The sequence below is a fragment of the Chiloscyllium plagiosum genome, unplaced genomic scaffold (assembly GCF_037043375.1).
Source record: "Chiloscyllium plagiosum isolate Xiang-an unplaced genomic scaffold, Cpla_swu_hap1 HiC_scaffold_31, whole genome shotgun sequence".
NCBI classification, from domain to species: domain Eukaryota; kingdom Metazoa; phylum Chordata; class Chondrichthyes; order Orectolobiformes; family Hemiscylliidae; genus Chiloscyllium; species Chiloscyllium plagiosum.
The window spans coordinates 52,143,473-52,159,233 of NW_028270169.1; the positions used below are offsets into that span (position 1 = coordinate 52,143,473).

At 42.9% G+C, this 15,761-nt stretch overlaps 1 protein-coding gene across 8 annotated transcripts in view; it reads right to left on the reverse strand.

Annotated features, from left to right (window-relative positions):
- srrm3 (serine/arginine repetitive matrix 3) overlaps positions 1-15,761 on the reverse strand; it is a 795,287-nt gene that overhangs the window by 71,723 nt on the left and 707,803 nt on the right. For all 8 annotated transcript variants that reach the window (XM_087977541.1, XM_043718787.2, XM_087977540.1 and 5 more), the window contains 2 exons: positions 8,046-8,114; positions 3,926-3,961 (listed from right to left, as the gene is read on the reverse strand). In XM_087977541.1, the coding sequence (XP_087833667.1) occupies positions 3,926-3,961; positions 8,046-8,114 (105 nt within the window). The remainder of the gene's footprint in view (positions 1-3,925; positions 3,962-8,045; positions 8,115-15,761) is intronic.

Genomic DNA, 15,761 nt, shown 5'->3' on the forward strand with positions numbered 1-15,761 from the left:
CTACTGGATGATGAAGGGTCCTCTCTGTCGTGTTCTGTGCCTTCTGAGGAGGTTGCTGCGATTTTTCCCTGTGGCACATTGGAACTGGTGATTGGTGAGTTGAGCATTGTGTCCCATTTTTATGAGGGTCCCTTCAGGTGTCCATCTCATTCCTCCTCATCAGAGCAGATCCTGTGTATATGCACCTACAATTCAATGTCTGATGTGAGATGTCGCCTTTTGTATCTCTGCCTGATTGAAGTTTGGAAAGTTAGGCAGACACTGATAAAACCTTTCATTTTCTAAGGGCAGAATTAGAATCTGACTTGAATCAGATCCTGAATTTGCATCTTAATCATTCGAAACTTGCATCTCCTTTCTAATAGATAAAAGCAAATTACTGTGGATGCTAGAATCTGAAACCAAGAGAAAATGCTGGAAAATCTCAGCAGGTGTGGCAGCATCTGTAAGGAGAGAAAAAAGCTGACGTTTCGAGTCTAACTGACCCTTTATCAAAGGTAAAAAAAGGGAGAAATAGGGAGGTATTTATACCAGGCTGAGAGAAGGTGAGTCATGGCTCCAGAAGCAAAGGTAGCAATAAAGAGGTGATAATGACAGTGAGATTACAGGGAGATTAGGATCTGTGAGTGACCAAGGCTGAAGTCAGTGCTATGTGACAAAATATGTGGGGGATGGGGGATGGGAGGCCGGGCGGGGAAGGGTGAAGTAGAGGCAAAATGGAAAACAGGGGAGAAAGGTAGATCTTACCTTTTGTGACAACCTTGTCCACTCCTCCATCACACCTAACACTCCCACTCTCTCATCATCTTTTGTCACTCCTCGTCCTCCTTTGCTACCCTTCTCCCGTTTCCCATTTTGCTTCTGCTTCACCCTTTCCCCACCCCCGCCATACCCCACATATTTTGTCACATAGCCCTGACTTCAGCCTTGGTCATTCACAGCTCCTAATCTCCCTGTAATCTCACTGTCATTATCACCTCTTTATTGCTACCTTTGCTTCTGGAGTCATGACTCACCTTCTCTCAGCCCAGTATAAACACCTCTCTATTTCTCCCTTTTTTTAGCTTTGACAAAGGGTCAGTTAGACTCGAAACGTCAGCTCTTTTCTCTCCTTACAGATGCTGCCAAACCTGCTGAGATTTTCCAGCATTTTCTCTTTTCCTTTCTAATAGAATTCTCCATCAACTTTGTTTGTTTATTAGGATTGTTCATTGCACTTACACCAATTGTATGATCCTTTGATCTCTCTGCCTATGAATTCTGTGTTGGTGTGCCCTTTTTCACTACACCTGAAGAAAGAGTGTTGCTCCAAAACCTTGTGATCTCAAACAAACTTGGACTATAACCTGGTGTCATGTGACTTTTCACTATCTAGGTCCTAAAAGCATCTTGGAAAAGTTTTATGGACCAAGAGTGGCCTCAGAGTTACTCAGAGGCCTCAGTTCATTTCTTGACTGAACTCGATGAAGTGACTATGTATGAAAACTGTTCATTTTTCTGCGTAAAGAGATAAAATGTCAATAATTTATTTTTCTCTCAGACGGTCATAGTCAGTGCAGTTCTGTTTCCCAGCAAGCAGTGGAGCTTGTGTCACTCAATTCATTCAGGGCAGAGTGGATATAATTTTGATTGAGAAGGGCATCAAGGTTTATGGGGACAGACAGGAAAATGGGACTGAGTCCACAAAGAGATGAGCTTACTGAATGGTGGTGCAGTCCCAAATGGCCCATTTCTGTTGCTAAGTCCTGTGCTTCTTCATCTTTAGATGAATGCCTCTTGTCCATTCACTAGTACCTACAGTACCGTGATATAAAACTTTCTTAATAATGCTGAGGAATTGAGTTTTAGGCCTAGCTATCAATGCAACATAAATATGATTATTGCACCAAGTATCCATGATACAAAACCAATGCTCATTTACAGAATGGACAATACATATAGAGGGTCTCAAAACCAGCAACTTTAGAACAAAGGACTACTGGATTTTGGATCATGCTGGATTTTTGGCAAGCTTGGTCAGATGGGGTCAAGGGCCACTTGCAATGCGGAAATAAACTAGCCAGCAAGTGAAGCAGGTGATAACTAGTCTGGAGCTGCATCGTGTTAATGCAGCGCCTAGCTGAATTATCCAGATAGGTTTGTTTTATTTTAGGGAGAAAGTGAGGACTGCAGATGCTGGAGATCAGAGTCAAAAAGTGCGGTGCTGGAAAAGCGCAGCCGATCAGGCAGCATCCGAGGAGTCTTACCTGCTGTGCTTTTCCAGTACCATACTTTTTGACTTTGATTTCCAGCATCTGCAGTCCTTCCTCACTTTCTCCCAGTTGATTATAACCTTACTGCAAAGCCTCTTCCAAGGATGCCCACCTTGGAGAAGTTCTCCTCCATCCACAAGGATTGCGGTGAGTCTCTCTCTCACTGCACCCCTCCTACCCACCAACCCCAAGAGCCTCTTCTACCTATCGCATTCCCAGTTACCTACCCCCAGCCCCACCCACCTCCCATTTATCTCTCAGATCCCTACGGCCCCCCCACATTCCTGATAAAGAGCTTATGCTCGAAACATCGACTCTTCTGCTCCTTGGATGTTGACTGATCAGCCGTGCTTTTCCAGCACCACACTTTTTGACTTTTTTTATTTTACTTAACTAAAACTGATGTGCTGTACATTATAAAAATGTTTGTTTTTCTGACTCTCTGGTGTTTGGACAGTTGAATTTGAGACGTTACACCTGTATAAATAAAGTCCAAAAGCTTTTCACAAGTAGGCAAAATGAAATGGTGTGCCAGGCTAGGAAGGGAACAATTAGATTAGGTGAAGGCTAGAATTGAGGGAAAGGTATTGAAGACATCTATTGAAGGCAGAGTGAGATTGAGAGGTATTCAGAGAAGTTTAGGGATATCTTTCCAAAGATTAAAACTAAGGTATCTGAATGTTGTGTGAAAATGGTTGTTGGGTGCGGTGAGGCACCAGATTGGGACCGGACTGAGGGTTGGAGTTAGTGAATCTTTTGATCTCCTTCTCTAATACCTCCTATGTCATTTTTTTCTCTCTTTGTAGTCCCATGAGGCACCTTAACATACTCACTATGCTAAAGGCACTCTATAAATGCAAGTTATTAGTAAAGAATTTTAAAAAACAAGCATAACATTACCTCACCTAATTAGAATATTCTTTTGGTTCAATCAAATTTGATAGGGGCCTGCATTGTTGCTTTTAACTGTACCTCTGGGCAAAATTTAGATCAATTATTGTACTTTTTTATAGTACTTAAGAATTATTAAAATCCTGACAATGTTCTCGTAACTGTAATATCATATTTGAATATGTCAATGGAATTATAACTGATTTAAATCTCAATTCGAAAAGCAATGAGCGGTACAGTCCCATACTCCTCGAGCTCATTCTAACTGAAAATACAGTCAGATTACTTTATGCAGTTCACCCAAGTTGCTTTCAGTCTAAGGAGAGAAGTGAGTCATTCACATGCAACAGATAAATAACCAATCCCAGTGCACAAATTTTAATATATCTTCAGAAATGATATCATCAATCATTCTGGTTATTGAATAGACGTTTGGCTATTGATTGCAAATTTACAGCTTTCACGTTTGGAAGATGATGTCTACCTTTCCTGCCACTTAATTTTCCTGTATGCTGAAATGGACTCATTGGTGATTGAAAGTTCAATGAATTTCAGTAATAAAGAAGTCTCTGGACATTATCTGGACATTATCTCACCAGCCAAGAGTAGAGTTTCAGATTTAGGAAGAGGCGGCAACTTTTGGAACACTGAAATTTGATTTTCATCTTTCACTGCAGATTAAAATATGATCCTTGTGAATGGAATGGTTGGATGGGTGAGCATTAGCAATGAACACTGATATGGATATTTTACAACCGTATCGGATGGTTTTCTGTGCTTACCTATGCCTCCTCTTTTTTCTGGAGCCTGAATCAGACCTGAACAGGATGAGAAGTCAGTAAATACAGGTTTCAATTGATGCTATCTCTGGCATAATGCACAATAATACCTCAACGAACTATCTTCAATAGGAACTTGCAGAGTATTTCAATGAGTGGTTCATTTCAAATAAGAAAAAACATTTTCTTTATAACCAGTTTCTGATCATTAGAATGCAACATTTAGCTATTTCTCAAGATCTCCTTCTACTGCCTTAGAAGCTGCCATGCACTAGAAACACAAATGTAATTTTCTCTCAGATGTGTATTTAATGATGGAAAAAGTCTATTCAGAAGGCTTCAGTAGAATATTAAAAGGCTATCAGACAGGATGCAGGCCCCAATTTCAAGATATTGGGATTCAACTGTTGAAATGTTTTTACAATAATTAGATGACATTCCAATTAAAAGTTTTTCAAACTATAACACTTGCATCCATATTTCTTTATTATTTTATCTGTCTTCCAATTCAAAGAGATAGGGCAAAATTCCCTGGGGTGTGTAAGAGCAGGGAACATGGCAGGTCTCAATTAGATCAGGGTCAATATCTTGGTTTCTTGGCTGAGACAGAGATGAAGTCAGTCGTGCTGCAGTTGGGTCTCATATCATCCAGTGGTGTGTTCCTAGTTTCAATATATCTACATCTCATGAACACTCAATATTTGGGAGCATTTTCAAATTAAGTTAAGTCCTACTTTCAAGATTAAGTCAATAATGTCAAGAAACTGCTGGCACCAAATATGGTTGATTAAAAAAAATGTTTCAGACTAGTTGAGCTTGCGTCTATGGATCAAACTCCCAGTGGCAGGAAAACTATAAGTGATTAAATCAGAGCAGGAAGGGAACAAAATGGAAAACTCACCCATAATCTTACCTATATGTTTAGCTGCCGTGTTGCTCATGGGTATGCTATTTTCTTCTGTGTAGGTCCATCATTATATATCCATTGTAGCTTGTTGGCAACTGCTCTGTACAGTCCATCAATGAACTATGCCTAAGTCATCCCCTCTTCCTGCTGCCCTCCACTTTACCTTCTAGAAAATTGCTTGCCCATTTGTATACACTTTAAGTAAAATTCAACAGTTGAGTTTGCCTCTCTGCTTTATCTGTCTGCTGCAGCCCAGTAAAAGTTGATGACTTGTATTTGGCTACATTGACTGACTCAAAGTGCTTTGAACTACCAGGAGACTGACTCATGGGACACAGTATTGATGAGCTTCAGAACCTTGCAGTTCTTGGTCTAAACTTTAAAGGGAGAGGCCATCCCTCATAGATCTCACTCATTAAAAGAGAACACTTAGGAGAATGCTTGCAGGAAAAGGGAGAGGGAATGGCAGGGTGAGAGTCATCCAACTAAGTTTGATGAACACTACCTTCTCTCAGAGATGAAGCTATATGCATCATATCAGAGGCCATCATAGCACTGAGTGTTATAATATTGTAACAGATGAATGCAGAGTACTGTGCTCCAACACAACTGTTAGCAAGATCAAAACCTAATCCTCAGAGCAGAAGAGAAAGTTTTCCAGTCCCAGCAGTTACAGCATCTCTCCTTGAACCAACAATGTGGAGATGTTTCTCATATCACTGGTCTTTGGGTGAGCTGAGTACATAAAGTTGATTGGACCAGCTTTTCCTTTCCCCTCTTATTATTCCTTCCTAACAGCTCTGTGGTGTTCTTCCAATTCAAAGACTGTAGCTGTAAGAACTTTGTCGCTATTCAAGATGCAGCAATTGGGAAGGAGAATAACTGCCAGGCCAGCCAGCAACTCCCATATTCCATGAATAAATATTTTAAAATGTAGCTGCAGCAATTGAGTCTTAATGTCTGCAACTCAAAACTTGGGTGTGAGAAAGTTGAGAAGGGCTCAATTTATCGCTTTTACAGCACTGCTTATGGGCTAAGAAGAGCCAGAACTTCCCAACTATTTACTCCATCCTCCGCTCCGAAAACCTGCCCCAGTCAGTATTGGCATCTTTTGAACTGGGAGTCAGCTCATGTCCAAGGTGGTCTTGTGGCTAGGGACCAATTGATATTCTAGTAAAATTCCACGCAAGAAAGATCCAAGCTGCTCAAACTGGCCAATGGAAAAGTTCCCCGATTTAGTGTCAACTATACAATTTGCAATTACCAAGTCAACATGAAAAAGCATGTCAAAGAGACGTGGAGATAAAACCCTAGATTTTCTGATTGGCAATATTTTAATACTGGTATTGACCAATCTTTTTAAACACCGTGGGCAGCCATTAAAATAATGGTGATCATAAAGTACTCACCATCTGGTCTCCTCTACATTGGGGAAATGAAGAGCAGACTGGGTGACCACTTCCTACATTCTGTCAGCAAAAAGGGACCAGCTGCCTGCCACTTCAGCGCACTATCGTGTTCCCTGACTAACATCTCTGTCTCAGACTTGCTGCATTGTTTCAACAAAGCTCAGTGCCAGCTGGAAAAAGAACACCTTATTTTCCACATGGGAACCCTGCAGCTTTCTAGACTCAATGCTGAGTTTAACAATTTTAGCACCTTTGTATCTGAGCACCTTTCCCCATGCTGTCCCCCACCCCACACACCAGGCCTCTTCACCACATGGGCTGCTCCCATACACAATCATTGTCAGCTACTAACTATCTCCATTAGCAGCTATTCACTCTTCTGGCTGGTCTTTGTCCACTCCTTTGCCTGACAACTGTTTTCCTTTGGGCTCCTCCTCCTCGCTTTCTATCTTCTGGGTAAAATCCATGCTTTCCCTAGCTACCATTAATTCTGAAGAATGGTCACTGGACCTGAAACATTAACTCTGATTTCTCTCCACAGATGCTGGCAGACCTGCTGAGGTTTCCCAGCAATTTCTGTTTTTGCTTTCAGATAGTGCCTCTGAATGGCATGGCACTAAAGGGTTGAATGGTCTTTATCTGTTCTGCACTTTGAATATTCTTAATATCTTTGGTGACGATAACAATCTGACACTGGATTTGTGGAAATTTCTCAGTCTGACAATTAACTGTAGAAGGTGGGAGGCGGATCTTCCTCAATTAACTATTGCTAAAAAAATCAGTATGAGTATAAAAGGGGGAAATACACTCGTTTCATTAACTATAAAATATCAATATTTATCAGAGATTATTTACTCATGGGATACTTTGAAAGCACTGTCTGTTCATTTGCATTGACATGCCCTGTAACATTTTCCAGATAATACTATTAGCAATCACTGGCTAAATATTTTTAAATAATGTTAAATAGACAGAGACCCTCATGACAGCTTCATTTTATTCAAGGGCCTTAACAGCCGACTTATTGAAAAGAACCAAATCCAAAGGTTGTTTTTTATGACCATGTTCTTGTTCTTAAAAAGCAACACAACACTAATTTATTCTGTAACATAGTCTTTTATCTGATTGAGCGGTTTAAGGATTTGAAGGAAGGCCACATGTGAGTCTATGGTTGTCTTTCAGTAGTTCTGTGGAAGTTAGTAAACCTCCTGTTCCTTGGCACATGTGAACTCATACACACTGAAAGAGTTCTGTTTCTGATGGTGACATACCCATTTATCTATTCAAGACCACCAGTTTCTCAAAACATTGAATAAAAGACTTTGCATTACATTTGTAAAGTGTGCAGGAGGTCCAACAATCTGACTGGACGTCAGTGCATGTTGTAGGTCTGCGACACATGGGACAAGTCCAAGATGTGGGAGGCAGTCTGCCTGAGGCTCTTCAACATCTACTTTCCTGAGTCAGAGTACAACTTGATTGTAAAATTACAGCCCCGCTTTTCTGGTGAAATATAGTGCATTCACTCAGAACTGGCAGTTGGGCTGTGTCCTGGCACATCAAACTGGTGAGAAATCTGAATATATTTGTCAGGGAACAGTAAACTGCAATCAAAGTTATAAGTAAAATCTTAAAACAACGTAGCTCCTTTTAGTGACATGATTCAGACTATGTGCTGCAGACAAGGTCTCTGTGGGTGAGGATTCAATGACTTTTTTCATTTGCAGCCTGGAGTGATTTTCCATTAAAAGCGCTGTTGCGAGTGGGGCCTGACTGATATCACTGCGCAAGAAGCAAACAACTCCACCTGTCTCTCCTGTGTTTCTTCCCACTCTTCTTCTTTCTCTCTTTCCGTGATGATGAGGAACTTCCACAGCTGTGAGATAAAACAACACATTTACAATATAATGATTACCTTTAACTAATGATTAGTGCAGGAAATATCAGACAGGACTTGCGAGCACCACAGCTTTACTTGGAAGACAGGGAGATGAACTGGCATTATTCAAACCTTTAGCGACTTCAGGGTGTTTTCGTGTAGGACACAAATTTAATTGGTGTTTTCTTCAGGACATGACCAAATTAGGTGCCGGTTAGAGATTCCCATTCCCTGGAATTCTAGTAGTGGAACTTACAAAAGAATCTAACTTTGAAAATTAGAGCTGGCCAGGGCGATCTCAAAATTAGAGAAAATGTGGAAGTCTTTGCCTCAAATACTGATAAAACTGAGTCAATTTAAATTTGCAAGCCTGAGATTTACGGGTTTTTATTCGGCAAGAGTATTAAGAATTACAGAGCCAAAGAATGTAAATTGAGCTCAGGTAAGAACAAGCAATCAATGATTCATTGGCAGAACAGGTTTGATTGGCTGAATGGTCCATTCCTGTGTCCGTGTTCTTAAAGAACTGAAAGCAACAAACATAAGAGAGAGTTTGGGCTGAATTTGCCCATGGACCTCAGGATGGCAATGGGGGTCCTGGGATGAAATGGAGGTCCTGATACCACACTTGCTGTCTGGGATATTTCTGGGGCTAGCCTTGTAATTGGTTGCCTCTGAGCTTGCATGACATTAAAGGATTGAATGGTCTTTACCAGTTCTGCACTTTAAACATTCTTAATATCTTTGGTGACAATAGCAATCTGGCACTGGGTTTGTGGAAATTTCCCAGTCTGACAATTGACTGTAGAAACTGGGAGGTGGATTTTCCTCAATTAACAATTGCTAAAAAAAAAATCAGTATGAGTATAAAAGGGGGAAATACACTCATTTCATTAACTAGCTAAGGGAATATAACTATATCAATACAGTATTTATCAGAGATTGCACTGTCTGTTCATTTGCACTGACATGGCCTGTAACATTTTGATTGTACCAATTAAAGATAGTGGATAGCCTCCCATTGCTTCTGCACTAATCAGAAGTCCAGCAGCTCCACTGTGAGAGTTGGCGCTGCCGAGGTAGATGGTAGATGGTAGATCAAGGGGGTATCCCAACATGGAGGTGCTCCAAAAGAGATAAGTTTTCAAAAAAAAAAGTTCAAGGGGCTGAACAGACAAGTCACTAGGAGTTGGACGGGAAAACCCTCTGGATAGTTTGAGAAAGGGTGGCCTTCCCTGCCAATGGCCGCATTTCTGCACCATCAAACCCTCCTGAGGCCCTCAGACTATCATTAAGAGGTTGCCTCCATCTAAAATCCCTTCAATGAGGATGTAATGATGATAATTGGCTGCCCACTTCCATGCAATGAGCAAGTGATCCTGATCAGAGCCCACTGCTAGCAAAGCTTCAAGGGGTCAGGGAGCCATCGTGATGTGGCTCTCTACTTTTCACGTGTCCAACCCTTAGTGTCAATTCCTCCCATCAATCTCTCCAATTCTATTTGCTGCAGCCTGTGATTGAATAGCCACTCACAATGCCGATCCAAATGTGGGATTATGAGAGTAGAACAAGAACACATTTGCTGTATTTCACCAGATTGTCACAGTCACACACAATGCCAAGCTTTGCCCTACTACCCTGGATGCTGCTCTATTAAAGCAGGCAAACAAACAGAATTTATTTGGTAAAGAAGGGATCATTGTATTGTGAGGTGGAGAAGGGGTGGGTGGAACTTGAACAATGGTAAATGGAGGACAGATAGAAGTGATGTCTTTATTTGTGAACTGAAAAATAAATATTTTCATTTTTGGAATGTTGTGCAAAGGGAGTCCACCACCTTACTGTAAAAGAAATCTTTTATTAGCCTTACAATCAATAAGCATTAGTAGAAGGGAGAATGTCCTTTACTCGAATACAGAACTTCTGAAGAAATTATGTCATTTAAAGAAAGCACAGATAAACTGCAACAATTGTTCATTCCTTCTGTGTGAAGTTTGAACATTCTCCCTGTGTCTGTGTGGGTTTCCTCCGGGTGCTCCAGTTTCCTCCCACAGTCCAAAGATGTGCAGATTAGATGGATTGGCCATGTTAAATTGATCATAGTATCCAGGGATGTGCAGGCTAAGTAGATTAGTCATGGAAAATGCAGGGTTACAGGGATAAGGTAGAGGGGTGGATCTGGGGGGAGGTTGATGCAAACTCGATGGGTAGAATGGCCTGCTTCCATACTATAGGAATCCCCTGATTCTGCCTGGCACAAAAATAAAGTAGTGGCTCGATCATGGCTAACAAGGGAAATTAGGGATGGTATTCAGACAAAGGAAGGGGCATACAAATTGGCCAAGAAAAGTAGCAGAGCTGAGGATTGGGAGCAGTTTAGATTTTAGCATAGAGAAACAAAGGGATTGATTAAGCGAGGGAAAATAGTGTATGAGTGTAAGCTTGTGGGGAAACTGATTGTAAAGGTGTCTGTAGTCTGTGAAGAGGAAAGGATTAATGAAGACAAATGTAGATCCATAACAGCTTGAAACGGGTCATGATAACGGGAAACAAGGAAATGACAGACCTTTACATTAAAGGTATTCAATTGGATCGGTCTTCACAGAGGAGAACATCAATTGCATCCCAAAAATTGTTGGGGAACACGGTTTAGTGAGAGGGAGGAATGGAAGTAAATTAGTATTAGTAGGGAAATGGTGTTGGGGAAAATCTTGGGATTAAAGGGCAATAAATCCGCAGAGCCTGATAACCTACATCCCAGAGTATTTCTGAAAGTGTTCCTAGCAATTTTGGATGCATGGGCGGTCATCGTTCAAGATTCTCTAGATTTTGGAACAGCTCCTATAAATTGGAGGGTAGCTAAAGTAACACCACTATTTTAAGAAACAAGGAATCGTATACCAGCTAGCCTGACATCTGTGGTGGGGAATATATTAGAGTTGTGAGTGTGGTGCTGGAAAATCACAGCAGGGTCAGGCAGCATCCGAGGAGCAGGAGAATCGACGTTTTGGGCAAAAGCCCTTCATCAGGAAGTTTAAAACTTGAAAGCCTTTTGCAGTATCTGTTAGCTATAATCAAATTGGCCCTAAAACCCATCCAAACCCAGACTTTTTGGAACCTGTGTTTTTACGACATCCTGAATAAAAAAACCAAGGACAGCATATCCTTGTTAAAGGAGCATCATCATCACAAACTGTGATCCCTTCCTGTGGGTAAGTATGAGGTTATTCACTTTGGTAGTGAAAGCAGTGAGGCAGTTTATTATCTGAATGGCAAAAGATTGGGGGAGGTGCAGTGAGAAATGGGTGTCCTTGTCCTCGAGAAACGAATGTTGCTGAAAGTTAGCATGCAGGTAAAACAAGAAGCCAAATGGCTTTCATAGCAAGAGGATTTGAATACAGGAGCAGGGATGTCTTGCGACAATTGTACAGGGCCACATCTGGAGTCCTCTGTGTGCAGTTTTGGTTTCCTTAACTGAAGAAGGATGTTTTAACTATGGACAACCGACTCTTGGGACGGCAAGACTGACAAATGAACAAAGACTGGATCGGTTTGGATTATATTCACAGGAATTTAGAAGAACAAGAATTAGAAGCCTATAACATTGTAACAGGACTAGACAAGGCAAAGGATATTCCCGAGAACTGCGGAATCCAGAACCCGGGATCACAGTTTGTGATGATGCTGCTCTTTTAACAAGGTTATGTTATCCTTGTTTGTTTTCATTCAGGAGGCCATAAAAACATAGGTTCCAAAAAGTCTGGGTTTTTTAGGGCCAATTTCATTATAGCTAACAGATACTGCAAAAGGCTTTCAAGTTAAAAAAGAAACACTTGTACAATGAAGGGGAGTGGCCAGTTCTCCCAGCTCAGTTTTCTTCTGGTTTGGTTTGGTTTTTGGCAGTCTGGCTATTCACTGAAAGCAATTAAGCAGTTATGAAGCTGCAGGACCCAAAGAAGCAGGTCCATGCTGATCTCTCCCTATCTGACTTCTCCCCTGTTGGAACCTTGTGTTTGATTTTACCTTTTGTGCCAAGGAGTGTTTATGGGGATTGTTGCAAGTATTTGGAACAGCTTCATTAGGTTTGGATAATCTGTTGGGTTTTCGGAGAGGGTAAGTCATTCAGTATTCTGTTTTCTGTTGTTTGTGTTTTATTCAGTAATCTTGTAATTAAATTCTGTTTTGTATAAAGCTAAGTGGGTTGACCAGCTGCATCCCTCCTGGAATATCCGCATTACACCTGCTTAAAACAACGAGCAAAGTTAGGGTCTGGGCTACTTTCTTGAAATATTTTCAGTGAATCTGGCCTGGTCCACAACAAGTTTAAGGTGACGGGACATTTAGGATTGAAATAAGGAGAAATTTCTTCAGTGAGAGTGGTGAGCCTGTAGAATTCTCTGCTACAGAACGTGGATGAGGCCAAAACATTGAATGCCTTCAAGACGCAGACAAATATAGGTGTCTGGGAAAAAGAATGAAAAGGTCTGGAATAAAAGTGTGAACAAGGTCTTGAGTTCGGTGATCAGCCATGATTATATTAATTAGCAGGGTAGGCTCAAGGGGCTGAATGGCCTACTCCTGCTCCTATTTTCTATGCTTCTTAGTACTAAAGAGGTTCACTGTCATGTGTTGTAAACCGTACTCTGTGGGGTAACTCTTATCTAGCGACCAGTGCGCCAACTATCTGTGGTAAGACAAGTAGTGAACCCATGAATTAGTGGGCTGTGCCATCAGCATGGGGGCCCACTGCTGGCTCACTCCAGTCAGGTAGCAGGGGAAGTCTTGGAGTGGTCTAATTCAAGCCTTTATCTGCCTAATTAAGAGTCTCATCAAAGCACTACACGGGTTTATCAGGCAGCAGGGAAAGCACAGGGAATGTGTGGCCTGGCATGTTTGAGCTTCCAGGCTGCTAACCAGAGAAAGGTGGTGGGCAATAGAGGCAGGAGCCGCAGTTCGTGCTGCGGTGCAGAGCTGCCAGTCTTCAATTGCTGGGAGCTCAATGAAGCAGGGCTTCCTCCTGGAAATGGATGGTGTCCAGCTGTTGTCCAAAAAATTAAGGGAGACAAGCAGGAGGCTGGAAGAACACAGCAAGCCAGGCAGCACCAGGAGGTGGAGAAGTCAATGTTTCAGGCGTAACTCTTCTTCAGGACTAGGGCTGGGTGTAAGGGGAGCTGCAGATAAAGGGGGAGGAGGAGAGGGTAGCAGTTGTGGAGATGGGGATAGGTAAACGGTGGGCGGCACGGTGGCACAGTGGTTAGCACTGCTGCCTCACAGTGCCAGAGACCCGGGTTCAATTCCCGCCTCAGGCGACTGACTGTGTGGAGTTTGCACGTTCTCCCCGTGTCTGCGTGGGTTTCCTCCGGGTGCTCCAGTTTCCTCCCACAGTCCAAAGATGTGCAGGTCAGGTGAATTGGCCAGGCTAAATTGCCCATAGTGTTAGGTAAGGGGTACATGTAGGGAGATGGGTGGGTTGCGCTTCGGCGGGGCGGTATGGACTTGTTGGGCTGAAGGGCCTGTTTCCACACTGTAAGTAATCTAATCTAATCTAAACACAGGGAGAGGGTACAACCTGGTTGGTCAATGGGAGGAATGAATCTGGTTGGTGGCTGGAAGGAAGGGTCGATCAGAGTAATGTGAGGAAGGGGGAGGGACTGAAAAGGGGGTTGGGGGATGGGGAGGGAGGTTATTTGAAATTGGAGAACTCAAAAGTTGAGTCCTTTGCGCTATAGGCTGCCCAGGCGGAAGATGAGGTGTTGTTCCTCCGAATTGCGGTCTGATTCGCTATGGGAATGGAGGAAACCGTGAATAGCTGTGTCGGAGAGGGAGTGGGAAGGGGATGTAAATGGGCAATAACAGGGAGATCAGGCTGGTCCCTGTGGACCTGGCTGAGACACTCGGCAAAACGTGCCCTTACTTTACATTTAGTCTTCCCAATGTAGAGGCTACTTTGGGAGCACTGGATACAGTAAACTAGATTGGATGAGAGGTAGGTGAACCTCTGTCTCATCTGGAAGGACTGTTTGGGGCCCTGGGTGGAGGTGAGAGGGGTGGTGTGTCGGCAGGTTTTGCAACTTTTACGGTTGCAGGGGAAGGTACCTGGGGGTGTCGATGCGGAGAGTGGCGCAAACCAAGGATTAGCGATTGAAGCGATTCCTGTGGAAGGCAGAGAGGAGTGGGGAGGGGAAGATGTTCTTGGTGGTGGTGTCAAATTGGAATTGGTGGAAGAATTTAAGGATGATGCATTGGATGTGGAGACTGGTGGGGTGGTAGCTGAGGATATGGGGGAACCCTGTCTTTATTGCGTTTAGTGGGGGGTTGTTACAGCAGTGGAGCAGAGAATGGAGGTGGTGCAGTAGAGGGCTGGCAGAACGACAGGGTGGGGGAAGCATATTGTTCAAAATAGGTGGACATCTGGGATGCTTGGGAGTGAAATGTCTCCTCGTCTGAGCAGATGTGGTGGAGGCGGAGGAATTGGGAAAACAGGATGAAGTTCTTACAGGATACTGGGTGGGAAGAGGTATAGTGTAGGTAATTATGGGAGTCTGTGGATTTATAGTGAACGTCTGTCCTGAAACTGTTGCCGGAGATGGAAATGGAGAGGTCAAGAAAGGGGAGGGAGCTATCGGAGATGGACCAAGTGAATATGAGGGCAGAGTAGAAGTTGTGGGTGAAGTAGATGAACTGATCCAGCTCAGCCTGGGTGTAGGATGCTGCCCTGATGCAATCATTGATGTAATGGTGGAACAGTTGGTGCCTGGTGCCCATATAGGTACAGAAGAGGGACTGTTCAATGTAGCTGACAAAGAGGCAGGGATTTTGGAGGTTTGCTCGCTGAGCTGCAAGGTTCATTTCCAGACGTTACGTTACCCTACTAGGTAACATCTTCAGTGAGCCTCAGGTGAAGCGATGCTGAATATTCCTGCTTTCTATTTATATGTTTGGGTTTCTTTGGGTTGGTGATGTCATTTCCTGTGGTGATGTTATTTCCTGTGGTGAAGTCACTTCCTGTTCCTTTTCTCAGGGAGTGGTAGATGGTGTCTAACTCAATGTGTTTGTTGATAGAGTTCTGGTTGGAATACCATGCTTCTAGGAATTCTCGTGCGTGTCTTTGTTTGGCTTGTCCTAGGATTCCTGAAGAAGGGCCTGTGCCCGAAACGTCGAATCTCCTGTTCCCTGGATGCTGCCTGACCTGCTGTGCTGTTCCAGCAATAAAGTTTCAACCTTGTCCTAGGATGGATGTGCTGTCCCAGTCGAAGTGGTGTCCTTCCTCATCCATATGTGAGAATACTCGTGAGAGAGGGTCATGCTTTTTTGTGGTTAGTTGGTGTTCATGTATCCTGGTGGCTAGTTTTCTGCCTGTTTGTCCAATGTAGTGTTTGTTACAGTCCTTGCACGGTATTTTGTAAATGACATTAGTTTTGCTCGTTGTCTTTATAGGGTCTTTCAAGTTCATTAGCTGCTGTTTTAGTGTGTTGGTGGGTTTGTGGGCTACCATGATGCCAAGGGGTCTGAGTACAGGAACAGGAAGTGATTTCACCACAGGAAATGATATCACCAACCCAAAGAAACCTAAGCATATAAATAGAAAGCAGGAATGTTCAGCAATGCTTCGCCTGTGGCCCACTGAAGATGTTACCTAGTAGG